The 27,878-nt window shown below is 36.0% G+C and overlaps 1 protein-coding gene across 6 annotated transcripts in view; it reads left to right on the top strand.

Annotated features, from left to right (window-relative positions):
• PTPN4 (protein tyrosine phosphatase non-receptor type 4) overlaps positions 1–27,878 on the top strand; it is a 186,706-nt gene that overhangs the window by 100,998 nt on the left and 57,830 nt on the right. For all 6 annotated transcript variants that reach the window (XM_027589022.2, XM_027589021.2, XM_027589020.2 and 3 more), the window contains 2 exons: positions 21,018–21,081; positions 24,799–24,971. In XM_027589022.2, coding sequence (XP_027444823.1) covers positions 21,018–21,081; positions 24,799–24,971 — 237 coding nt within the window. The remainder of the gene's footprint in view (positions 1–21,017; positions 21,082–24,798; positions 24,972–27,878) is intronic.

Genomic DNA, 27,878 nt, shown 5'->3' with positions numbered 1-27,878 from the left:
CCCTTTTCTCCACATTCTCACCATTTATTTATTGTATTTTTTATTTTAGGCATTCTGAGAGTTATAAAGGGATAATGTGGTTTTGGTTTGCATTTCCCTGAGGATTAGTGATGTTGAGCATCTTTCTGTGTGTCTGTTGGCCTTTTGTATGTCTTCTTTGGAAAAATGTCTATTCCGGTCCTCTGTCCATTTTTTTTAATAGATAGGTTTCTTTGTTATTGAGTCGTATGAGTTCTTCATAAATTTTGGACATTAACCCATTATGTAGTACATGGTTTGCAAATATCTTCTCATTCTTCTGTAAGTTGCCTTTTCACTTTGTTAATTTTGTTTGCAGTGCACAAGGTTTTATGTTTTTTCTTTTGTTATTTGTGCTTTTGGTGTCATGTCCAAAAAAGTCATTGCCTAGACCATTGTTGAACTTCTTCCTTATGTTTTCTTCTAGGAGATTTATGGAATCAGGTCTTACGTTTAAGTCTTTGATCTATTTCAAGTTAATTTTTGTGAATGGTGTATAGTTGGGGTCCAATTTTATTTTTCTGCATGTGGCTATCTAGTTTTCCCCACACCATTTATTGAAGAGAGTGTCCTTTTCATCAGGTGTTCTTGGCTCCCTTATAAATATTATTTGACCATGTATGTTGGAGTTTAATTCTGGCTTCACTCTCTCCATTGGTCTGTGTGTTTATCTTTATGGTAGTATACTGTTTTAATTACTGTAGCATTATAGTATAGTTTGAAATTGATGCTATGTGCCTCCATTTTTGTTCTTTCTTATGGATTGCTTTGGCTATTCAGGGTCTTTTGTGATTCCATATAAATTTTAGGATGGATTTTTTCAGTTGCTGTGAGAAGGCCATTGGAATTTTGATAGATATTACCTTAAATCTATAGATGGCTTTGGATAGCATGGACACTTTTTAACAATATGAGCTCTCCCAGTCTATTAACATGGAATTCAGTGTCTTTCCGTTTGTTTGTTTCTTCTTTGATTTCTTTCAACAAAGTCTTGTGGTTTTCATTGGGTTGATCATTTCTTTGGTTAAATTTATTTCTAGCTATTTCTTTGTTTTTGATGCTATTGTGAATGGGATAGTTTCCTTTCTTTTTACAGATTTTCATTGGTAGTATATAGAAACACAAATGATTCTCATGTTTTGATTTTATATCCTGTGACCTTACTGAATTCATTGATTAGATTCAACTGTTTATTAGTTGAATCTTTGTGATGTTTAATACATATGTCATCATATCATCCACAAATAACAATTTTACTTCTTCCTTTCCTATTTAGATGCCTTTTAGTTCTTTGTCTTGCCTAATTGCTGTAGCCAGGACTTGCAGTACTATGTTGAATAGGAGTGGTGAGAGTTGTTGTTTTCCTGATTTTAGGGGGAAAATTTTTGGGTTTTCTCTATTGAGTGTGATGTTAGCAATGGGTTTGTTGTAGATGCCCTTTAGTATGTTGAGGTATGTTCCCTCCATATGCAGTCTGTTGAGGTTTTTTATCATGAAAAGGTATTTTTTGTCAACTACTTTTTCTACATCTATTGAGAAGATCATATGATTTTTATCTTTCATTTTGTTAACGTGGCATGTCACATTTATTAATTTGCATGTGTTGAACTATCCTTGCATCTCAGGGATAAATTGTTCTTGGTCACGATGTGTAATCTTTTTAATGAGTTCTTGAATTGGTTTGGTAGAATTTTGTTGAGAATTTTTGCATCTTTTTTCAATAGGGATATTGGTCTGTAGTTTTCTTGTAGTGTCCTTATCTGGCTTAGGTATTGGGGTGTTGCTGGCCTCATAGAATGAGTTTGGGAGTCTTTCTTTTTTATTTTTTTGGAAGACTTTGAGAAGGCTTGGCATTAATTCTTCTTTAAATACTTGGTATAATTTCCTAGTGAAGAAATCTGGTCCTGGGGTTTTCTATGTTGGGAGGTTTTTGATTACTGATTCTTAATATTTGGTCTAGTCAGACTTTACTTCTTGACTCAGTCTTGGTAGGTTGTATGATTCTAGGAAATTATCCATTTCTTGTAGGTTATCTAATTTGTTCACAGTAGTCTCATGATCTTATTATTTCTATAGTATCAGTTGTAATTTTTCCTCTCTTATTTCTGATATTATTTGAGTCTTTTTTTCTTAGTCTTATGAAAGGCTTGTCAATTTTCCATATCTTTTGAAAAAAAAAAACAGCTCTTAGCTTTGATCCTCCTATTGTTTTTCTGGTCTCCATTTAATTTATTTCTACTCTCATCTTTTTAATTATTTTCTTCTAATAACTTTGGGCTTAATTTGTTCTTTTTCTAGTTCCTTGAGGTGTAGTTGGGTTTTTCATTTATGATCTTTCTAATTTCTTAATAGAGGAGACCCTAGAATAACCTGGATTTGAATTGCATAGGTTCACTTACATGTGAATTTTTTCGATAAATACAGTTTAGTATTATAAACAGTATTTTCTCTTAGGATTCTCTTACCATTTTTTTCCCCTCTTGCTTACTTTATTGTAAGAATACAGTATGTCGTGCATTGAACATACATACAAAATATTTGTTGATTAACTATATATTATTGATAAGGCTTTTGGTAAATAGTAGGCTACCAGTAGTTACATGGATTTTCAACTGTGTGAAGTTGGTGCCTCTAACCCCCCTACATTATTCAAGGGTCAATGGTATATGCATTTATTGCTATAAACATCCCTCTCAGAACTGCTTTTACAGCATTCATTCCATATGTTTTATTATCTTGTGTTTCATTTATTTCAAGATTTTTTTGGTTATCTTTTTCATTTCTTCCTTGACGCACATGTAGTTCAAGAGTGTGTTGTTTAGTTTCTACGTGTATGTAGTTTTTCCACCTCTCATGTTGATTTCTGTTTCATACCATTGTTGTTGAAAAAGATAGTTGGTTTGATTTCAGTCTTCTTAAATTTGCTAAGACTTTTTTGTGTCCTACCATATGATCTATCCTTGAGAATGTTCCATATGTAATGTGTATTCTGCTGCTGTTAGATCGAGTGTTCTGTGGATGTCTTTTAGATCTATTTCATGTAATGTGTGGTTCAAGTCCATTGTTTCCTTATTGAGTTTCTATCTGGATGATCTTTCACTTTTTGAAAGTGGGTTATTAATTTCCCTGGCTATTATTGTATTGTACTATTTCTCCATATCTGTTAGTATTTGTGTAATATGTTTAGGTGCTCTGATATTGGGTGCATACATATTAACAATTGTTATATCTTCTTGATGAATTGATCCCTTTATCATTATATAATGAATGACTTTCCTTGTTTCTTGTTACTGTTTTTGGCTTGAAGTCTGGTTTGTCTGATATAAGTATATATATATCTTGGTTTCCACTTGCGTGGAATATTTTTTTTCCATCCCTTCTTTTTGAGGATTGTGCATCCTTAAAGCTGAAATGAATCTCTTGAGGAAACTGTAGTTGAATTTTGGCTTTTTATCTGTCAAGGCATTCTGCCTTTTCATTGGTGAATTCAATTCTTTCCATTTAAAGTAATCGTTGATGTATAAGAACTTTATATAAAATGCCATTTTATGGGGCTCCGCAGTGGCTCAGTTGGTTAAGTGTCTGCCTTTGGCTCGGGTCATGATCCCAGGGTTCTGGGATCAAGTCCCATGTTGGGCTTCTTGCTCAGCGGGGAGCCTGCGTCTCCCTCTGCCTCTGCCTGCTGCTCTCCCTGCTTGTGCCCGCTCTCTCTGACAAAAAAATAGAATCTTTAAAGAAAAAGATTAAAAATAATAATAAAATAAAATGCCATTTTATTTATCATTTTCTAGCTTGCTTGTATTTCCACTGTTTTTTTCCCTCCATTTCTACATACCTTTGTATAAATTAATTACTTGCTTTTTCCTTTGTCTTTTGTGCATCTGTTCCCTCTTTCTTCACCTTTTATGCATCTACTATAGGTTTTGTTTTGTGATTACAATGAGTTTATCTTATAAATAAAATTTCATTTTAGGCTGATAGCAACTTATCTTCAAACACCCACAAAGGCTTCACCCTTTTACTATTCCCTTTTATATTAGTATTGTCAAAATGGAGCTTTTTATGTCGTGAATGTTCTACGTCTGACTATAGTTTTCACCTTTCCCAGTGTGTTGTATACTTTTGGTATATTTTATGTCACTAATTAGCATCTTTCAGCTTGAAGAACTCCCTTCACCAGCTTTAGAGTTGGTGAACTCCCTCATCTTCTGTTTGTCTATGAAAGTCTTTATTTATCCTTCATATCTGAAGGATAACTGCCAGATAAAGGATTCTTGTCTGGCAATTTTTATCTTTCAACCCTTTTAATATGTCTTTCTACTCTGTCCTGGCCTGTAAGATTTCTTCTGAGAAATCCACTGAAAACATAATGGGGGTTTCTTTATATATTACATTATTTTTTTCCTGGCTGCCTTTAAGATTCATTATTATTAATTTTTGATAGTTTCATTATAATTTGTCTAGGAGGAGGCCTTTTTGCATTGAGATAAGAAGGGTGATCTCTTAGTTCCATGGACTTGTGTGTCCAAGTCTTTCCCCAGGTTTGGGATGTTCACTATTATGTTTTTAAATAAACTCTCTGCCCTTTTCCTCTTTTTTCCTTCTGGAACCCTGATTATTCTAATATTTTTCTTTTTTGCTGTAATCCCTGAGTTCATACTTTCATTGCTTCCTTTAAATCTTTGTTCTGTCTTCTGCTGAGAGCTCTTTGAATGATTGATTAGTGCCATACATCATAAATATCTAAACTTTGCATTACCATGAAGATATTTACTTTGATGACTGGGCCAGGATCCCAAAGCAAATTTTGCAAAGTAAGGTTGAATCTCTTGGCCTCTTAGGTGTGAAGGTTAAAACAAGAACTTAGTATTACTTATTAAAAGGTTAAAAAAATGAGGCAAATCTATTTTGCTGGTATTGATTATACTAATGAAGCTTTGAGAACTCGCCTCTTCTAGGATCATATGACTTGGATATAAGAAGAAAGGTATTGTAGAAAGCAAAAATAAAAAATCATTACACTTTAAAAAAATATATATTTTTAAGGTTATTCCATAAGATCTTGAAACCTTAACATTTTTTTCTCCAAATATTGCTTATAGTCTTGTTTAATTAATTTTTTTAAGATTTTGTTTTTTGGGAGGCAGTTTTAGATTCACAACGAAATTCGGAAGAATAAACAGAGATTTCCATATATCTCCTAACTCCACACACGCATAGCCTCCCCCCATTAACACCACTCATTATAATGGTATATTTTTTACTAAGGATGAGCTTATATTGACACATCATAATCACCCAGAGTCCATAGTTTACATTGGGATTTACTCTTGGTTTTGTACATTCTATGGGTTTGGATAAATATATAATGATGTATGTATATTCATCATTATAATACATTACAGAATAATTTTTCTGCCTTAAGAATTCTCTATGCCCCACATAATCCTCTCCCCCCTGACCTCTGTCACCCACTGTTCTCTTTCTCCATAGTTTTGCTTTTTTCAAAATGTCATATAGTTGGAATCATACATTTTGTAGCCTTTTCAGATTGGCTTCTTTTACTTAGTTATATGGAGTTAAGTTCCTTCCACATCTTTTCATGGCTTAATACATCATTTCTTTTTAGAGCTGAATAATTTTCCATTATCTGGATGTACCACAGTTAATTCATATATCTGTCTACTGAAGGACATCTTGGTTGTTTTCAAGTTTTGGCAGTTATTAATAAAATTGCTATTCATACTCATGTGCAGGTTTTTGTGTATATGTAAATTCCTATTTCCTTTGAGTGAATACTAAGGAGTGTAATTGCTAGGTGGTATGGTACAAGTATGTTTAGTTTCACAAGAAACTGACAAACTATCAACCAAAACGGCTATACCATTTTTCATTCCCATCAAAATGAATGAGAGTTCCTGTTGCTCCACATCCTTGCCAACATTTAATGTTGTTAGTGTTCTGGATTTTGGCCGTTCTATAGGTGTGTGGTGGTATCTCATTATTTTAATTTGCATTTCCCTATTGACATGATGTGAAGTATCTTTTCCCATGCTTATTTGCTCTCTATATCTTCTGTAGTGAGATGTCTGTAATGTCTTTGGCTAGGTTTTTGTTGGGTTTTTTAATTTTTATTGAGTTTTAAGAGTTCTTTGTATATTTTGAGTAACAGCCCTTTATCAGATGTGTCTTTTACAAATATTTTCTTCTAGTGTTTGTCTTTTACTTTGCATGATATTGTCTTTCACAGAGCAAAAATTTTTAATTTTAATGTAATCCAGCTTATTTATTATTTCTTTCATGGATCATGTTTTTGGTGTTCTGTCTAAAAAAGTATCATCATACCTAGGGCATCTAAGTTTTCTCTTGTGAATTCTTCTAGGAGTTTTATAGTTTTGACTTTACATTTAGGTCTCTGATCCATTTTTAGGTATTTTTTGTGAAGGATGTAAGGTCTCTGTTTAGATTCATACCTGTACTCTTCAATGTTGAGTTGTTCCAGCACCATTTGTTGAAGAGAGTGTCTTTGCTCCATTGTATTGCCTTAGCACCTTTTTCCAAGATTACTTGAGGGCGCCTGGGTGGTTCAGTTGATGAAGCATCTGCTGTCAGCTCAGGTCATGATCACTGGGTCCTGGGATCGAGCCCCACATCAGGCACCCTGCTCAGCAGGACGTCTGCTTCTCCCTCTTCCTCTGCCCCTTCCCCTGCTCTCTCTCTCTCTCTCTGTCTCATTCTCTCAAATAAATAAATAAATAATTTTTTTAAGATTTTATTTATTTATTTGACAGAGAGAGACACGGTGAGAGAGGGAACACAAGCAGGGGGAGTGGGAGAAGCAGGCTTCCCGCAGAGCGGGGAGCCCGATGGGGGCTTAATCCCCGGACCTTGGGATCATGACCCAAGCTGAAGGCAGATGCTTAATGACTGAGCCACCTAGGCGCCCCAATAAATAAAATCTTTTTTAAAAAAAGATCACTTGAATGTAATTTTGGGGTGTCATTCCTGGGTTCTTTGTTCTGTTTCATTGATCTATTTTGTCTATTCTTGTACCAGTACCATATTGTCTTCACAACTGTAGCTTTAAAGTAAGTCTTGCGGTTGGATGGTGTCAGTCTTCCAACTTCAGTGTTCTCTTTCAATATCATATTGGCTATTGTGGGCCTTTTTCCTCTTCATATAAACTTTAAAATCAGCTCGTAAATATCCACAAAATAATGATCGATTTTGACTGAAATTGCATTGAATCTGAAAGTGGAAAGAATTGACATCTTCATAGTACTGATTCTTCCTACCCGTAAATATGGAGTGTCTTTGTATTTATTTAGTTCTTTGATTTCATTCATTAGAGTTTTGTAATTTTCTTCATATAGTTCTAATATATATATTTTTTATTTTTTTTAAAAAAAGATTTTATTTGAGAGGGAGGGCGTGCACAAGTAAGAGAGCACAAGCAGGGGGAGCAGTAGAGGGAGAGGGAGAAGCAGACTTCCCACCGAGCAGGGAGCCTGACTTGGGGCTTGATCTCAGGACCCTGAGATAACAACCCGAGCCGAAGGCAGCTCCTTAACCGACTGAGCCACCCAGGCACCCCTAATACATACATATATTTTAGATTTATGTTTAAGTATTTCATTTTTGAGGGTGCTAATGTAAATGTTACTGTGTTTTTTATTTCAAATTCTACTTGTTCATTATTGACATATAGGAAAGAAATTGACTTTTTTTTATTAATCTTGTATCCTGAACCTTGCTGTAATTGCTTATTAGTTTCAGGAATTTCTTTGTCAGTTCTCTTGGATCTTGTACATAAATGATCATGTCATCTATGAACAAAGTTTTATGTCTTCCTTCCAGTCTGTATCTTTCATTCCCTTTTCATGCCTTAATTGCATTAACACAGGAGGATTCCCATATGATGCTGAAAGGGAGTGGTGAACTGAGACATCCTTTCTTTACTTGATCTTAGTAGGAAAACTTCTAGTTTCGCACCATTGGTATAATGTTAACTGTAGGTGGTTTTTTTAGAAAGTCTTTTATCAAGTTGAGAAAGTTTCACTGTCTTCCTACTATAGCAAGAGTTTTCATCATGAATGGTTGTTAGATTTTGTCAAATGCTTATTCTGCATATATAACTGATTTTTTTCTTTATTAGTCTTTAATGTATTGGTTTATATTAACTGATTTTTGAGTATTGAACTACCCATGCATTCCTGGGATATGTCCCACCTGGTTTTGGTGTGTAATTTTTTTTACACATTGTTAAATTTGATTTGCTAATATTTTGAGGATTTTGAATCTTCGGTCATGAGAGTGATTGTTTTGTAGTTTTCTTGTAATGTCTTTGTCTGGTTTTGGTATTTAGGTAATGCTAGCGTCATAGAATGACTTGTAGTATTCCTTCTGCTTCTATCCTCTGAAAGAGATTGTAGAGAATTGGAGTAATTTCTTACTTAAATGCTTGGTAGTTCACTAGTGAACACATCTGGCCCTGGTGCTTTCCTTTTTTTTGAAGTTTCCTAATTCATTAAGTTTCTTTAATATATATGGGTGTATTCAAATCATGTATTTCTTGCTTTGTGAGTTTTGCTTGATTGTCTCTTTCAAAGAATTGGCCCATTTCATTGAGATTATCAAACTTCTGGGCATAGACTTATTCATGGTATTCTTTTATTATGCTTTTAATGGTATTGATGTCCACTCTCATTTCTGATATTAGTAATATGTGTCCTCTCTCTTTATTTCTTAGTCTAGCTAGAGGCTTATTGATTTTATTAACTTTTCAGAGAACTGCCTTTTAGTTTCATTGATAGTCTCTGTTGGTGTACTGTTTTCAATTTCATTGATTTCTGCTGTTTTTATTTTTTTTCTTACTTTAGATTTAATCTGCTCCCTTTTAAAAAAACACATTTATTTATTTATTTATTTATTTGAGAGAGAGAAAAAGAGAGTGAGTGTGCAAGTGGGGGCGGAGGGGCAGAGGGAGGAGAAAATCTTGAAGCAGACTCCCCAGTGAGTGCACAGCTTGGATGCTTGGATCGTGACCTGAGCCGAAATCCAGAGTCAGGTGCTCAACTAAGTCAGCTACCCAGGTGCTGCTCTACTCTCCTTTCTTTCTTTCCTTTCTTTCTTTCTTTCTTCCTTTCTTTCTTTCTTTCTTTCTTTCTTAAAGATTTTGTTTATTTATTTGACAGAGAGAGACAACAGCGAGAACAGGAACACAAGCAGGGGGAGTGTGAGAGGAAGAAGCAGACTTCCTGCTGAGCCAATGCAGGGCTCGATCCCGGGACCCTAGGGTCATGACCTGAGCCGAAGGCAGAGGCTTAACGACTGAGCCGCTAAGGCAACCCTACTCTTCTTTTTTTTTTTTTAAGTGGAAACTTAGATTATTGATTTTTAGTCTTTCTTCTTATATATGCATTCAATGTCATAAAGTTCCTTCTAAGGACTGCTTTTGCCATATTCTTTTTTTTTTTAAGATTTTATTTATTTGACAGAGAGAGACAGCGAGAGCAGGAACACAAGCGGGTGGAGTGGCAGAAGGAGAAGAAGGCTTCCAGCTGAGCTGGGAGCCCAATGTCGGCCTTGATCCCAGGACCCTGGGATTATGACCTGAGCCAAAGGCAGCCGCTTAATGACTGAGCCACCCAGGCATGCCATTTCATGTATTTTGATGAGTTGTGTTTTTATTTTCATTAGTTCAAATAATTTTTCATTGCTCTTGAGATTTCTTGACTTGTGTTTTATTTATAGATGTGTTATTTAATCTCCAGGCATTTTAGGATTTTCCAGTAGTTCTTTTGTTACTGATTTCTAGGTTCATTTGTTGTGCTTTTTTTAATTTGTATCTTTATTATGTTAATCACCATACATTACATCAATAGTTTTTGATGTAGTGTTCCATGATTCATTGTTTGCATATAACACCCAGAGTGGTCCATGCAGTACATGGCCTCTTTAATACCCATCACCAGGCTAACCCATCCCCCTACCCCCCTCCCCTCTAGAACCCTCAGTTTGTTTTCTCAGAGTCCATAGTCTCTCATGGTTCCTCTCCCCCTCCGATTTCCCCCCCCTTCATTCTTCCTCTCCTGCTATCTTCTTCTTCTTCTTCTTTTTTTTTTTTTTAACATATAATGTATTATTTGTTTCAGAGGTCCAGGTCTGTGATTCAACAGTCTTACACAATTCACAGCGCTCGCCATAGCACATACCCTCCCCAGTGTCTATCACCTAGCCACCCCATCCCTCCCACCCCCCACCACTCCAGCAACCCTCAGTTTGTTTCCTGAGATTAAGAATTCCTCATATCAGTGAGGTCATATGATACATGTCTTTCTCTGATTGACTTATTTTGCTCAGCTAATACCCTCCAGTTCCATCCATGTCATTGCAAATGGCAAGATTTCATTCCTTTTGATGTCTGCATTAATTAATATTCCATTGTATATATATATACCACATCTTCTTTATCCATTCATCTGTCGATGGACATCTTGACTCTTTCCATAGTTTGGCTGTTGTGGACATTGCTGCTATAAACATCGGGGTGCATGTACCCCTTCGGATCCCTACATTTGTGTCTTTGGGGTAAATACCCAGTAATGCAGTTGCTGGGTCATATGGTAGCTCTATTTTCAACTCTTTGAGGAACCTCCTTACTGATTTCCAGAGTGGTCGCACCAGCTTGCATTCCCACCAACAGTGTAGGAGGGTTCCCCCTTCTCTTCATCCCCACCAACATTTGTCGTTTCTTGACTTGTTAATTTTAGCCATTCTGACTGGTGTGAGGTAGTATCTTGTTGAGGTTTTTATTTGGATTTCCCTGATGCCAAGCAATGTTGAGCACTTTTTCATGTGTCTGTTGGCCATTTGGATGTCTTCTTTGGAAAAATGTCTGTTCATGTCTTCTGCCTATTTCTTTTTTTTTTTTTTAAGATTTTATTTATTCATCACACAGAGAGAGAGCACATAAGCAGGGAGAGAGGCAGAGGGAGATGGAGAAGCAGACCCCCACCGAGCTGGGAGCCAGACGCAGGGCTCGATCCCAGGACCTGGAGATCATGACCTGGGTCGAAGGCAGGCGCTTAACCATCTCAGCCACCCAGGCGCCCCTTCTGCCCATTTCTGGATTGGATCATTTGTTCTTTGGGTGTTGAGTTTAAGAAGTTCTTTATAGATTTTGGATACTAGTCCTTTATCTGATATGTCATTTGCAAATATCTTCTCCCATTCTGTCGGTTGTCTTTTGGTTTTGTTGACTGTTTCTTTTGCTGTTCAAAAGCTTTTTATCTTGATGAAGTCCCAATAGTTCATTTTTGCCATTGCTTCCCTTGCCTTTGGTGATGATTCTAGGAAGAAGTTGCTGTGCTGAGGTTGAAGAGGTTGCTGCCTGTGTTCTCCTTTAGGATTTTGGTGGACTCCTGTCTGACATTTAGGTCTTTCAACCATTTTGAGTCTATTTTTGTGTGTGGTGTAGTTTCATTCTTCTGCATGTGGCTGTCCAATTTTCCCAACACCATTTGTTGAAGAGACTGTCTTTTTTCCATCAGACATTCTTTCCTGCTTGTCAAAGATTAGTTGACCATAGAGTTGAGGGTCCATTTCTGGGCTCTCGATTCTGTTCCATTGATCTATGTGTCTGTTTTTGTGCCAGTACCATACTGTCTTGATGATGACAGCTTTGTAATAGAGCTCGAAGTCTGGAATTGTGATGCCACCAGCTTTGCTTTTCTTTTTCAACATTCCTCTGGCTATTTGGGGTCTTTTCTCTTCCATACAAATTTTAGGATTATTTGCTCCATTTCTTTGAAAAAAGTTGGTGGTATTTTGATAGGGATTGCATTGAATGTGTAGATTGCTCTAGGTAGAATTGCCATCTTCACAATATTTGTTCTTCCAATCCATGAGCATGGAACGTTTTTCCATTTCTTTGTGTCTTCCTCAGTTTCTTTCATGAGTATTTTATAGTTTTCTGAGTACAGATTCTTTGCCTCTTTGGTTAGCTTTATTCCTAGGTATCTTATGGTTTTGGGTGCAGTTGTAAATGGGATCAACTCCTTCATTTCTCTTTCTTCTGTGGTGTTGGTGTATGGGAATGCCACTGATTTCTGTGCATTGATCTTATATCCTGCCACTTTACTGAATTGCTGTATGAGTTCTAGCCGTTTTGGGGTGGAGTCTTCTGGGTTTTCCACATAAAGTATCATATCATCTGCAAAGAGTGAGAGTTTGACTTCTTTTTTGCCGATTTGGATGCCTTTGATTTCTTTTTGTTGTCTGATTGCTGTGGCTAGGACTTCTAATACTATGTTGAATAGCAGTGGTGATAGTGGACCTCCCTGCCGTGTTCCTGACCTTAGGGGGAAAGCTCTCAGTTTTTCCCCATTGAGAATGATGCTGTGGGTTTTTCACCCATAGATGGCTTTTATGATATTGAGGTATGTACCCTCTATCCCTATACTCTGAAGAGTTTTGATCAAGAAAGGATGCTGTACTTTGTCACATGCCTTTTCTGCATCTATTGAGAGGATCATATGTTTCTTGTTATTTCTTTTGTAATGTATTGTATCACATGGATTGATTTGCGGATGTTGAACCAACCTTGCAGCCCAGGGATAAATGCCACTTGGTCGTGGTGAATAATCCTTTTAATGTACTGTTGGATCCTATTGGCTAGTATTTTGGTGAGAATTTTTGCATCCATGTTCATCAGGGATATTGGTCTGTAATTCTCCTTTTTGATGGAGTCTTTGTCTGGTTTGGGGATCAAGGTAATGGTGGCCTCATAAAATGAGTTTGGATGTTTTCCTTCCATTTCTGTTTTTTGGAACAGTTTCAGAAGAATAGGTATTAATTCTTCTTTAAATGTTTGGTAGAATTCCCCTGGGAAACCATCTGGCCCTGGGCTTTTGTTTGTTGGGAGATTTTTGATGACTGCTTCAATTTCCTTAGTGGTTATAGGTCTGTTCAGGTTTTCTGTTTCTTCCTGGTTCAGTTTTGGTAGTTGATACATCTCCAGGAATGCATCCATTTCTTCCAGGTTATCAGTTTGCTGGCATAGAGTTGCTCATAATATGTTCCTATAATTTTTTGTATTTCTTTGGTGTTGGTCGTGATCTCTCCTCTTTCATTCATGATTTTGTTGATTTGAGTCATTTTTCTTTTTGATAAGTCTGGCCAGGGGTTTATCAATCTTGTTAATTCTTTCAAAGAACCAGCTCCTAGTTTCGTTGATCTGTTCTACTGTTCTTTTGGTTTCTATTTCATTGATTTCTGCTCTGATCTTTATTATTTCTCTTCTCCTGCTGGGTTTAGGCTTTATTTGCTGTTTTTTCTCCGGCTCCTTTAGGTATAGGGTTAGGTTGTGTATTTGAGACCTTTCTTGTTTCTTGAGAAAGGCTTTTATTGCTATATACGTTCCTTGTAGGACCGGCTTTGCTGCATCCCAAAGATTTTGAACAGTTGTGTTTTCATTTTCATTGGTTTCCATGAATTTTTTAAATTCTTCTTTAATTTCCTGGTTGACCCATTCATTCTTTAGTAGGATGCTCTTTAGCCTTCAATGTATTTGAGGTGTTTCTGACTTTCGTCTTGTGATTGAGTTCTAGTTTCAAAGCACTGTGGTCTGAAAATATGCAGGGAATGATCCCAGTCTTCTGGTACCGGTTGAAACCTGATTTTGTGACCTAGGATGTGATCTATTCTGGAGAATGTTCCATGGACAGTAGAGAAGAATGTGTATTCCGTTGCTTTGGGATGTAATGTTCTGAATACATCTGTGAAGTTCATTTGGTCCAGTGTGTCATTTAAAGTCTTTATTTCCGTGTTGATCTTTTGCTTAGATGATCTGTCCATTTCAGTCAGGGGGGTGTTAAAGTCCCCCACTATTTTGTATTGTTGTCAATGTGTTTCTTTGTTTTTGTTATTAATTGCCTTATATAGTTGGCTGCTCCCATGTTAGGGGCATAGATATTTACAATTGTTAGATCTTCTTGTTGGATAGACCCTTTAAGTAGGATATAGTGTCCTTCCTCATCTCTTATTACAGTCTTTGGTTTAAAATCTAATTTGTTTGATATAAGGATTGCCACCCCAGCTTTCTTTTGGTGTCCATTAGCATGGTAAATGGTTTTGCACCCCCTCATTTTCAATCTGGGGGTGTCTTTGGGTCTAAAATGAGTCTCTTGCGGACAGGATCTTGATGGGTCTTGTTTTTCTATCCAATATGATACCCTCTGTCTTTTGATGGGGGCATTTAGCCTATTTCCATTCAGGGTAACTATTGAAAGATATGAATTTAGTGCCATTGTATTGCCTGTAAGGTGACTGTTACTGTATATTGTCTGTGTTCCTTTCTGGTCTATCTTGCTTTTCGGCTCTCTCTTTGCTTAGAGGACCCTTTTAATATTTCTTGTAGGACTGTTTTCATGTTTGCAAATTCCTTTAGTTTTTGTTTGTCCTGGAAGCTTTTTATCTCTTTCTATTTTCAGTGACAGACTAGCTGGATATAGAATTCTTGGCTGCATATTCTTCTCGTTTAGTGCTCTGAATATATCATGCCTGTGCTTTCTGGCCTGCTGGATCTCTGTGGATAGGTCTATTGCCAGTCTAATGTTTCTACCATTGTAGGTTACAGATCTCTTCTCCCGAGCTGCTTTCAGTATTTTCTCTTTGTCTCTGAGATTCGTAAGTTGTACTATTAGATGTCAGGGTGTTGACCTATTTTTATTGATTTTGAGGGGGATTCTCTGCCTCCTCGATTTTGATGCCTGTTTCCTTTCCCAAATTAGGGAAGTTCTCTGCTGTAATTTGCTCCAGTATACCTTCTGCCCCTCTCTCTCTTTCTTCTTCTTCTGGGATCCCAATTATTCTAATGTTGTTTTGTCTTATGGGATCGCTTATCTCTCGAATTCTGCCCTTGTGACCCAGTAGTTGTTTATCTTTTTCTCAGCTTCTTTATTTTTCATCATTTGGTGTTCTATATCACTAATTCTCTTTTCTGCCTCATTTATCCTAGCAGTTAGAGCTTCCATTTTTGATTGCCCCTCATTGATAGCCTTTTTGATTTCGACTTGGTTAGATTTTAGTTCTTTTATTTCTCCAGAAGGGGTTTCTCTAATATCTTCCATGCTTTTTTCAAGCCCAGCTAGTATCTTAAAAATTGTCATTCTGAACTCTAGTTCTGACATCTTACTAATGTCCGTATTGGTTAGGTCCCTGGAAGTCGGTACTGCTTCTTGTTCTTTTTTTTGAGGTGATTTTTCCCATTTTGTCATTTTGTCCAGAGGAAAATAGGTGAATGAGAGAACTAAGTGCTAACAGGGTGACAAAGACCCCAGAAAAATATACACTAAACAAATCAGATGAGACCTGAAACTGGGGGAAAAGAAAGGGAAAAAGGAAAAAAAAAAAGATAAACAAAAACCAGAATATGATCAAATATGATTAGGCTGGTGCAAAGATCACTGCCACACATTAGATTTTGGGCGTATTTTGGTCTGTCAAAAGAAAGTGCCTCCCAAAATTTTAAAGAAAGAAAAACATATATGTGCAAAAATAATGGTTGATACCTTGAAGGGATGGAATATGTCTGTAAAGATGAAAATTATAAAAGATTTTATAAAAGGAATTGATAAGTTGGTTGAAAAAAGAAAGAAGAGAATTTGAAAAAAAAGGAGAGAATGTGATCAGGCAGGAGACTAGAACAAAGCCATACACTAGAGATTTAGGGTATATTTTAGTCTGTTAGAAGAAATTGTATCTCAAAATTTTAAAAGAGAGAACAACATATATATACCAAAAATAAGGTTAACTACTATGAAGGGATAGAATATGACTCTCAAAATGAAAAAATTTTTTTATTATGTTGATCACCACACATTACAGCATTAGTTTTTGATGTAGTGTTCCATGATTCATTGTTTGCGTATAACACCCAGTGCTCCATGCAGAACGTGCCCTCTTTAATACCCATCACCAGGCTAACCCATCCCCCCCAAAAAAGATAAGATGGTTAAAAAAAGGAAAAAGAAAAGTTCAAAAAGAAAAAAAAATTAACTTTGAAATACTAAAGAATCATGGGAAAAAAGCCATGAATTCTATGTGTAGTATTTCCCTAGCGCTGGAGTTCTGCCGTTCTCATTGATCGGTAAACTTTGTCTTGGCTGGCTGTTCTTGCTGATCTTCTGGGGGAGGGGCCTGTTGCCGTGGTTTCCAAATGTCTTTGCCGGAGGCGGAATTGCCCCCCCCTCCCCCCACCTTGCCGGTTCCAGGCTAAGTAATCAGCTCGGGTTTGCCCTCGGGAGCTTTTGTTCCTTGCAAGCTTTCCACACAGCGTTGGAGGACGAGAGTGAAAATGGCGGCCTCCCAATCTCTGCCCTGGAGGAGATGAGAACTCAGGGCCCCGCTCCTCAGTGCGCCCCCAGAGAAAAGCAGTTAGTCACTTCCGTCTCCCGGGTCTCCAGCCGCACTCCGAGCTCACCCGGCCTGTGACCGAGTGTTTCTATCTCTGGCACCCGGCCCGGTGTGGAGTCTCCAAACCCAGCCAAGTCCTCCGGTGCGCTCCGCTCCTCCTGGGGGAGGAAGGAGAGTCTCTCCAGATCTGCCGCTTGTTGGGTCCCTGCTGGAGGAGCAGTGGCCCAACTGTGCCGCGGATCATGGGTTATGGCAACCCGGAGCTGAGAGCCCACTCCTTGGCTCCGTCTCTGCAGCCGGCTTCCCCGCTCTGATAGGTGGGAGCTCTGTTGCACTTAGGCACCCCCAGTCTCTCTGTGACCCGGAGGGTCCTGAGACCACACTGTCCTGCGAGGGTTCCACCCCTAGCTTAGCCCCTGGAGCCACATCCTTCAGCAGAGCTGACTTTTAAAAGTTCCGATTTTGTGCTCCGTGGCTCTATCACTTGCCGGAAGCCGCCGACGGAGGCCCCCTCCCCCGCCGTCTATCCTCCCGAAAATCGCCTCCGATTCACTTCTCCCCACATCCTACCTTCCAGAAAGTGGTCAGTTTTCTGTTCAGAGAGTTGCTGCTATTCTTTTCTTCACTCTCCTGTTGAGTTTGTAGGCGTTTAGAATGTTTTGATCCCTATCCGGCTGAATTCTTGGGACCAGACAAAATTTAGGTCTCCTACTCCTTCGCCATCTTGCTCGTCCTCTTAATTTGTTGTGCTTTGAAAGTAGGTATTATGTGATTTTTCTTTCAAATTTGTTAAGGTGTGCTTTATGGCCGAGAATATGATCTATCTTGGTGAATGTTTCAGATGAACTTGAGAAAAGTGTATATTTTCATATTGTAAGAAGTAATCTATAAAGGTCAGTGATATCCATTTGAGAATATTGTTGAGTTCACCTATGTCCTTAATGATTTTCTGTGTGCTGAGTTTGTCCATTTCAGATGAAGGGGTGTTGAAGTCTCCGAATATGATACTGTATTCATGTAGTTCTGTCAGTTTTTGCCTCTTGTAGTTGGATGCTCTGTTCTTAGTTTCATAACCATTAAGATTTTATAATGTCTTCTAGGAGAATTTATCTCTTTAGCATCGTGGAATGCCCTGCTTTATCCTCAACTATTTGCTTTAACGTCTTGCTTTTTGAAATTATTAGAGCTACTCTGCTTTCATTCTTACATTTTTGAGATATAATTGACATATAACATTATATTAGTTTCAGGTGTACAATAATGATTCAGTATTTGTATATTTTGCACAGTGGTTATCACTGTATATCTGGTCAATATTCATCACTACACATAGTTTACAGTTGTTCTTCCTTGTGATGATAACTTTTAAGATCTGTCCTAACAGCTTTGAAATATACAATACAGTATTATTAACTATAGTCACCGTGATGTACATTATATCCGTAGTACTCCTGCTTTTTATTAGTCTTAGCATGGTATATTTTTATACATTTGTTTGCATTTAACCTATATATGTTTTTATATTTAAACAAAATACTATTTAAATATTTTTACAATGTCTTAAAAGACAATGTCTTTTGTTATATTTATCCCATTGACATTTTAAAGGATTTTTGATATATTTGTGTTAATATGTGACATATTCATTACTGTTTTCTGTTTGTTGCCCTTGTTCTTTGTTTCCATTTCTGTTTCACTTTTTCTGCCATTCTTGTTTTAATTGAGCATTTTATATGATCTCATTTTCTCTTCTTTCCTAGCTTATTAGTTTTACTTCTTATTTTTTTTTTAGTGGTTGCTCTAGAATTTGCAATTATATTTACAGTAATCCAGGTCTACTTTCAAATAGTAGTATACCATGTCACAGGTACTGCGAGTACCTTATAATAATGAGGTAATATTGGGGCGCCTGGGTGGCTCAGTCGTTAAGCGGCTGCCTTCAGCTCAGGTCATGATCCCGGAGTCCTGGGATCGAGCCCCATATCAGGCTCCCTACTTGGCAGGAAGCCTGCTTCTCCCTCTCCCACTCCCCCTGCTTGTGTTCCCTTTCTGGGGATGTATCTGAGAGACACATCTCTCTCTGTCAAATAAATAAATAAAATCTTTAAAAAAAATAATCAGAGAATACTAATTTCTTCCTCTGTCCCTTGTATCATTGCTGTCAATCATTTCACTTGTATATAAGCATATATAAATATATAATTGTATATATAGGATAGGTACAAAAACATACATAATTGAATACATTTTTTTATTTAGTATTTTGAACAAATTATATGTTCAATCAGGTAAAAATAAGAAAAATCAAGTTTTTATTTTACCATCACTTAGTCCTTCAGGGCTTTTCCTTTCTTTATATAGATTAAAGTTTGTGGCCTATATTATTTTTTTTCCTTTTAACATTTCTTGCAAGGCAGGTCTCGTTCCAACAAATTCCCCTAATTTTTATTGGAGAAAGTCTCATTTCTCATTCATTTTTGAAGGATAATTTTACAGAATATGAAACTTGGGGGTTGATGGGTTTTTTTTCTCTCAACACTTTACCCACTTTCTTCCTGCTTCATGATTTGAGAAGTTGGATTTAATTCTTCTTACCTTTATTTCTCTATAGATAAGATGTTTTTTCCTCTGGCTTCTTTCAAGATTTTTTATTTTTAATTTTGTATAATTTAAAAGTGGTATACCTAGGTGTGGTTTGTTGTTTTTGTTTTTGTTTTTTTAAGATTTTATTTATTTATTTGATAGAGAGAGACACAGCGAGAGAGGGAACCCAAGCAGGGGAAGTGTGGGAGGGAGAAACAGGCTTCCCACCGAGCAGGGAGCCCAATGTGGGGCTCAATCCCCAGGACTCTGGTCCCAAAGGCAGATGCTCAGTCCCCAGGACTCTGGTCCCAAAGGCAGACGCTTAACTCAGACAGACGCCTGAGCCACCCAAGTGCCCCCCTGGGTGTGGTTTTTAAGGCATTTATCCTGCTCGTGTTCTCTGAGCTTCCTTGACCTGTGGTTTGGCATTTGATGTTAATTTGGGTAAGTTCCTTAATCATTTTTGTTTCAAACATTTCTTCTGTTGCTTTCTCTTCTCCTTCTGGTATTTCCATTACCATATCTTCCTGTATGTCACATCTTTTGTAGTTGTCCCACAGTTCTTGGATAATCTGTTGTGTTCTTTTTTTAGTCTTTGTTCTCTTTTCTTTTGGGGTTTTTAGGATTTTATTGATATATCTTCTGCCTTAGAGATTATTTCCTCATCTGTATCCAGTGTACTAATAAGGTCATGAAAGGTATTGTTTCTGTGGTTGTGTTTTTTACCCATAGCATTTGCGGGGGTGGGGGGTGGCTTTCTAAGGAAATCTGATGATTTCCATCTCTGTGCTTACATTGCCCACCTATTCTTACATGCTTTTTACTTTATCCATTAGAGCCCTTAGCATATTAATCTTAGATGTTTTAAATTCCCAGTCTGATCATTCCAACATCTCTTCCATGTCTGGTTCTGCTCTGTCTCTTCACATTGTGTTTTTTCCTTTTGGTATGCCTTATAATTTTTTGATAGCCAGACGTGATATTCCAGTAAAAGGAAGTGCTATAAATAGGTCCTTAGTAATCTTGTGAGGTGTAGGGGGATGGCAAGTTTTCTGTATCCTATGATTAGCTCTCTGTTTTAGTGAGCCCATGCCTCTAGACTGTGAGCTTCGTAAGTTTTTCTCTGTGTTTTTCCTCCCTGCTAGGTGGGATAGGATGACTAGAATGAGCTGATTAGGCTTCCTCAGGTTGGTTAAGCTCTGCTAATACCCGAACAGGTGAGGATTTGGTGAACTAGTTTAAAAAAAAAAAAAAAGAACAGAGTGTATTTCAAAATGGTTCCTTTTCCCCTTTCCTTGCTGGAAACCCAAGGGTATTTGTGTCTGGTATTTACCATGGGAATCTGCTTGGGCATCTCGAGGTAAATTTCACAATATTACAGGAGGCCCTCCCTCACCCATAACTGGGTCCCTCTGTAGTTTTTCAGTCTTGAATTTGTCCACACGGAGCCTCCAACAATTCTTAAATTACAGTTCAGATTCCTCTGGCACTGGTTCCTCTGGCAGTTTCTGCTCTTTGAGTCTCTGCTCTGGTAAGCTGCAGTTCTCTGTATTCACCTGTTAGTCTCTCAAATCTTGGGAGCAGCAGTTCCTGCGCCCTCCCCTCTCTTAGGAATCCAAGAAGAGGTGTTGATTTCTAAGCTCCTTACAGAACCAGAAAACTACTTGTAGTTCTTGGTATATCTTATTGGTATATCTTGAAATTTTAATTTGTGACATGTGTTTTTTTGTATTTCTCTAGATATAATCTTGGGAAAGGTATATAGTTCACAGCAAATATTCTGATGAAACTTTCTTCAGTTGAGTATATAGATTCTAATTATTTTTTCATGAAGCACCAAAATTTTTAGATTTTTTTTTGTAATGTGTCTATATATGATTGAATGTTTAGATGTTACTGAAATACAGTTAAAAGGTTACTTTTTGCATTATTTTCTTAAGTTAATGTTTTTATTTTTATTCAGTATTTTAAATACTCCCATTCATTCTCTTTTTATCCAGGTTGAAGATTGTGAAAATTTCTTTCAAGTGCAAACAGTTTTTTATTCAACTTAGAAAAGAAGTGGTGAGTAGTGATCTAATAATTATTAGTATAAATGAATATATTTATAAATATTTGTATAAATATAAATAACATTTATATAAAAATAAATAATATTTACATAAATGAAGTCTTAAGAAATGAAGTCATTCATGGCTGATCTTTTAGTATGAGTGAAAGTGTTACTAATATTGTTGGTAACTGCCTAGTGAGTTAATTCCATTTTATGACAATGTTTATTTCCACAGTGTCACTGTGGTTCTGATTTAAAGTACTTCTATATATCCATTTTGCTCTCTTTTGAACTTTGAAGCTGATCTCAATCGTGATGTTCGTTGTCAGTTGCCAGAGTCTATTCATGAGGGTGGTAACTGAATATTTTATATATATATATATATTTTTTTTTTTTTTTTCCTCCTACTAATCTGCAGCACTTCTTTAGGGAGACTGAGTGTTTAGTTTTGTTTCTAGTTCATGAATGTATAGTACATTTCCTCCCTTTATGGGAATGGTGATGTCCTTTTTATATTTTAAATACAACACACTGAGTTATCATGGAAAATACAGTGTTGGAAAGAACTTCACCTTGTTAATGATTTTATCTATTTAATCAAAATTAAAATAATTTATCCTTAAGTTATTTCTTATAAATCTTAACAAATTAATGCAGATTTCAAGATGGTTGTGTGTGCATATATGTGTAAAATGTATTTGAAACCTTAAAAATATTGGAGTCAGCTGCATTTTATCAGAAGATGATGATCTAAGTGACTATGATTTATCATTTATACTCAAAAATATAAAAGTTTTTTTCTATAGTTCTATTGAATTACACAGAAAAGTATACAAATATTAAGGATAGTGTTTGGTAAGTATATAATAAATATATAATATTAGTATTGTAGAACATTACTACCACCTTATTATTATTGCTAATGGAGCTAATGCCCATTTGTGTCATTAACCTTCCTGAGAGGTAAATACTGTTCTCATTTGTTTGTATCACCATGGATTAGTTCATTTATTTTTGAGCTTTAAAAAATTGTCATAAATAATGTTCTCTTTTTGTCTATAATCTAACCTTTACATTGTGAGTTCATCCATATTTTTGCACATAGCAATAGTTTTTCTATTGCTCCATGGTATTATATTCAGTGAATATACCATAAGTTATTCATTCTTACGTTAGTGGACAATTTTGGCATTTCCAGGTTGTGGCTATTATGACTAATGCTGCTAATGAACATTTTTGTACATGTTTCAAAACATCTGGAAACTAGAGAACAAATATTTTAAATTATTATATTGGTAGGAGGCAATGTAGAAGTCAGTTTTTCTAATTTTTTCCTATTAATAGTACTATCATTGTTAGCAATAATAGTTGTGGTATTTAACATTTATTGAGGTCTTACTAGATAATTACACAGCTATTTTCATCATTTAATCCTCAAAACCATTCTCTGAGGTAGTATATCATTAGGAATGTGTTTAGTCACAGATAACATCAACAAAAGTCATCTAACAACTGATTAAAGATGTATATAGTCATAGTCTACAGAATGTTGCCTTGTTAATGTTTCTCTCTGAAACATCTCTTTACTTTTAAATACCCAGACTTTATAGAAACTACTTATCTTTCAATACAACATTTTGTATCTATTGTATACAAAATGTGGAGGGTGAATTTTATTGCAAATTTGTTGCAAATTGTCCAAATACAATTAGTAGAAGGTCAAAATCACATAGAATTTTTGAACTCTGAGATGTGTGAAAAGAACGTATATGATTCTTAGATCGGCTCTTCTACTGAGAGGCATTACTGCATACTGCTCTGTGTAAGACCTCTGTCATTTTGCATTATTTATGGAGTGTGGTACAACATGTAAACTATTAGTTAGGGCCTACAAAGCTGGTGTTAAGCATAATTAAGAATTCTTCGGTGATCGAGAAGTAGGTATTTTAAGCATATTATCTTCTAGCATAGTAGTTTAATGTTTATACATGGGTATCTTACTGTATTTTAGTTACGGAACTATCTTCATATCTTTTGATAGGCAAACATTTAACAGGACATAGAAGAAAAAGTAACCTTAAAAGATCAATGACCTGGACTGTGTTAAAATTAAAAACTATTCATCAAAAGATATCATTAAGGGAGTGAAGTAGGGGCACCTGGGTGGGTCAGGTGGTTGAGCATCTGCCTTCGGCTCAGGTCGTGATCCCTCGATCCTGGGAATGAGCCCCGCATTGGGCTCCCTGCTCGGCGGGAAACCTGCTTCTCCCTTTCCCACTCCTCCTGCTTGTGTTCCCTCTCTTGCTGTCTCTCTCTCTGTCAATTAAATCAATAAATAAAATCTTTAAAAAAAAAGAAGTGAAGAAGATGTATATAGTACACATGCACACACACACACACACACACACACACACACACCACATCCTTGGTTATATATCCAACCCAATCCAAAAATATGCTACTGACTTGAAGACGTACTTCAGAAATGAGGACATCCACATGGCCAGTAACATGAGAAGGTGTTGGACCTCATTAATCATCAGGGAAGTATAAATTAGAACCATAATGTGATATTTCTACATATCCACCAGAATAGTGTAATGAAAAGATTGATAAGTGAGTGGTTGGTGAATGTGTGGAGGATATACTGCTGGTGTGAGGGGGTATATATTGATCTAACTATTTTGGAAAAGTGTTGGGCATTATCAACTAAAGATGAACACAGATATCTTATGATCCAACAACAGAATTGCACACGCATAGCAGTATTTTTATATCCTCAAATGGAAACATCAAATGTCTATCAATAACAAATGGATAACTAAACTGGTATATTCATATGATAGAATATTATATAAAATGAAAATGACTTTCACGACCATATGGATGAATATAGAAATATAATACTGAACAAAAGAAATCAGACCTAAAGAAATGTATGTATGATTCCATGTATATAAAGTTCAAAAACAGATATAATCTGTGGTGATAAAAGTCAGAAGAGTGATTACCTTTCCAAAGATAATCTCATAGAAAGGGGGCACAAAAAATACTTAAGAGTTGCTAGTAATAATCCAGTTCTTGTTCTGGTTGGGTTTTAATGGTTGCACTCATTGTGTGAAAACCAGAGCTGTACACTTAAAATGTGTGCCTTACTATATATAGTTTACTTCATTGAAACCATTTAAATATTAATTTGTGCCAAACTTTTAGAGAAAAATTAAATGATTCTCTTATGTTGCTACTTAAAAATTTGAGTTGCGTAATAGCGTTCAGAAGTACTGAATGAATATTCCTATGTATTGACAATCTAGATAGATTTATAAATTTCAAATTATCTTTAATAGGTGTGATAGTATATCTTAAAGCTTAATTATGGGCCAGGATTATACCTTGAAATAGAATTACACCTAGTAAGTTTTGAAAACATATATATCAATTTTTAAGCTTATTTCTAACTATGTTCTAAAATAAAAGTCCTGAGTCATAATATTACAGAATGAGGTAAGATCCACATTTTGCAAACCTTTCCATTTATTTTACTGCTTTTTTATTGGATAAGCAAAAAAGGTACTGCTACAAGGATTAGTTGTTTGTAAGACTAGAATATTTATCTGTAAAAAGTAAACTAAATGGAGCTAGAATATTTATCTGTAGAAAGTAAACTAAATGGAGCATTAGACCCTGATGTTTTCCTGGTATTCTCTGCATTTTGTCATTTATTACAGCATGAATCTAGAGAAACATTATTGGGATTTAATATGGTGAATTACAGAGCATGCAAAAATTTATGGAAAGCATGTGTAGAACATCACACATTCTTCCGTTTGGACAGACCACTTCCACCTCAAAAGAATTTTTTTGCACATTATTTTACATTAGGTTCAAAATTTCGGTACTGGTAAGTATTGCTTATGCATTCATGCTTTGTTATTGTATTTTTCCTCACTTTAAAATAAAGGTCTGTTTAATCAATCACAGAATGTTTATAATTCATACACACCTACTGAGTCAAACTCTCTGGAGCATGGACCCTGTAGATCAGCAAAAAGTTCTAAAGGTTCTTGTGATTTAACCAGATGGAGAAACCTCTTCCATTGACTATATTTCAGATCATTATTTTCTAAAATAAATTAATCATATTTAATTATTTATGTTCTAGACATGTTATGAATTCCATTGTCTTTGTTAAATATTTGCAAGAAAACTTTTCTTTGTTCTAAGACATCTTTATTTGTAAAAGCAAAAGTATCTTCTGCATGAGCATATAATTGCCAGTTTCACTATCCAAAAGTAGAATGTTCCTATGAAACCTTTTGTAAGCCAAATGGTGTGAAGAAGCCATTACCATTAATTTATATGGAAAAATTATTTTGCATTTTCAGACCCCAAGAATCACCTCTCATAGGACACATCTTGCTAACAAATGCACAAAATAAATTGAGAGGAAGCACAGATACTCAAAGACACAGTTCAAAGCTCTGGTGGCTTAATGCTGAGATGCTGAGTGTACTTCATTGGAAGGAGCTTGGTGGGGTACTCTCACTGCTTGCGGTGTGTGCAGCGTCTAGAGTGGCTTGCTACAAAACAAATGCTGAATACTATTTTCTCCCTTCTTTTGTAAAAGCAGAGTGGCATAACACAAACTTTGAAAAAGTAGGGGATAACTGTACTTTGCTTTTTTATGAATGAGTTTGTTAAACCCTTTGTTATAAAGAGTTCAACCAGCTGTTATGCAAAAATCACATTTAGTCATTGAACAATAACCCCAGATTCCTTTTCCTAAAACTGTCTTATTTATTCTTGATAGCTTTTATTTTTTCCTGAAGGAAACAGTCTTTGAGGGATAATTCTAAATTTGGAGAAGTTCTGATTAATTTTGCCTCTGGAATTCTAAAAGATCCATGAAAGCTAGTTTTTAAGTGCAACCTGGTAAGAATCACATAGCAAAGTCATTCATAATCTTCTACTAAAACAAATGTTATCCATTTCTGTTTCTGCTTCACAAAAGATTTTCCATCTTCAGTAAATAAAACCTTTTATCATTATATGTTAGATTAATTCATGTTATATATTCATGTAGAAAATATTTAGATGTGGCCCAGAAAAGATATATGTTATAAATCTCAAACATTTATAAATGCCCAATTTGTAATCTCAGAAAAAATAACAGTATAAAGCTTTTAATATACTACTAAAAATATATGCTCCCCCAAATCAGCCCCCAAATTCAGTGGCAACACTTAAACAGAATTAGGAAACTTTTAACCACAAAAATGGCACAGCAGATTCTTAAGTAGTGTCATGTTTAACTCTTCTGTAACCTTCCTAAAAGCAATTTTGAGAGAAGTAAGGTGATGGTACTTGTAAATTTAAAAATAAATAGACTGATGGGACATCTGGGTGGCTTAGTGCCTTAAGCGCATAACTCTTGATCTCAGAGTTATGAGTTCAAGTCCCGCACTTGGCTCCATGCTGGGTGTGGAGCCTACGTGGATGGATGGGTGGGTGGATGGATGGATGGATGGACGGACGGACAGACGGACAGATGGACGGATGGATGGACTGGGAGAGCAAATATTATTAGATCATTGGTGAAAGTCAAGAAAAAAATTTAAAAAGCCTTATCTAAATCTGAGGAGGGGCAGAAGAAATCTCCATTGAGAAAATAGCATAGACCATAACAGTGGTCCCTCAATAAACTTAATTATTAAGTGACCATCAGGGTTATTATCTAAGGACTACACTTACCTTTAGCAGAATTCTTCCTTCCCTCTGTCCTTGAAAATACGACATATACATAAATGTACTCACACCATTTCTTTTAGGCAACAAAGAATACATAGAATGTAGTAACCTGCCTTCAACTGTAATTCACACTGGTGTCAGATACAATGAGGAAAAAATCAAGGATTTTACCCAATCTATACTGCAGCAAACAAAATCTAGTCACAATGACAACAAGTACAAAAGACAGTTAAAGAAACCGGTTTGGGAGAAGAATCACTGAAACAGAATGAAATTTCAACCACAGAAGTTAATAAAAACAAGCTAAAGAACAATCTAAGAAAATATCGGCAGGGTGAGGAGCAATACCTGCCATTCAGGCTGTTATTGCCCTTGGGAGATTATGGGCCTAGTACGGGCAGATTTTATATTTTTAAACAGCTTTATTAAGGCATAATTGGTGTACAATAAGCTACCATATTTAACATTCTAAAATTTGATGTTTGGAGATATATTTACATCCCTGAATCCATCCCCATAATCAAGATGGCAAGCATATCCTCCCCCATTTTTCCCTTATGCTCCTCTGTAACCTCTTTCTTCCACCCTTCTTTGTCCCCATGCAGCCACTGATCTTTCTGTCTCTATAAATTGGTTTGCATTTTATAGGATTTTATATAAATTGAAACATATGTTACATACTCTTTTTAATCCAGCCTCTTTGATTCAGCATAATTATTCTGAAATTCATGTTGTTGTCTGTATTGGTGGTTACTTTCTTTTTATTGTGTATAATTCCACTGTATAGATATATCACAATATGTTAATCCATTCACTTGCTTATGGATATTAAGTGATTGTTGTTCCCCCATTTGGGTTGTTTACAGGTTTGAGCTATTACAAATAAAGCTGCTGTGAGCATTCATGTAGAAATATTTATATGGTTTAACTTCCCTTGGTTAAATACCTGTGAGTGGAATGGTTAGATTACAAGGTAGATGTATGTTTAACTTTGCAAGAAACTGCCAATCATTTTTTCAAAGCGGTTTTTACCATTTTATGTACTCACCAGCTATCAGAG

The sequence above is a fragment of the Zalophus californianus genome, chromosome 3, assembly GCF_009762305.2.
Source record: "Zalophus californianus isolate mZalCal1 chromosome 3, mZalCal1.pri.v2, whole genome shotgun sequence".
NCBI lineage: Eukaryota > Metazoa > Chordata > Mammalia > Carnivora > Otariidae > Zalophus > Zalophus californianus.
Note: the sequence above shows the minus strand (reverse complement) of the source record. Positions and strands in the feature narration are given on the sequence as shown.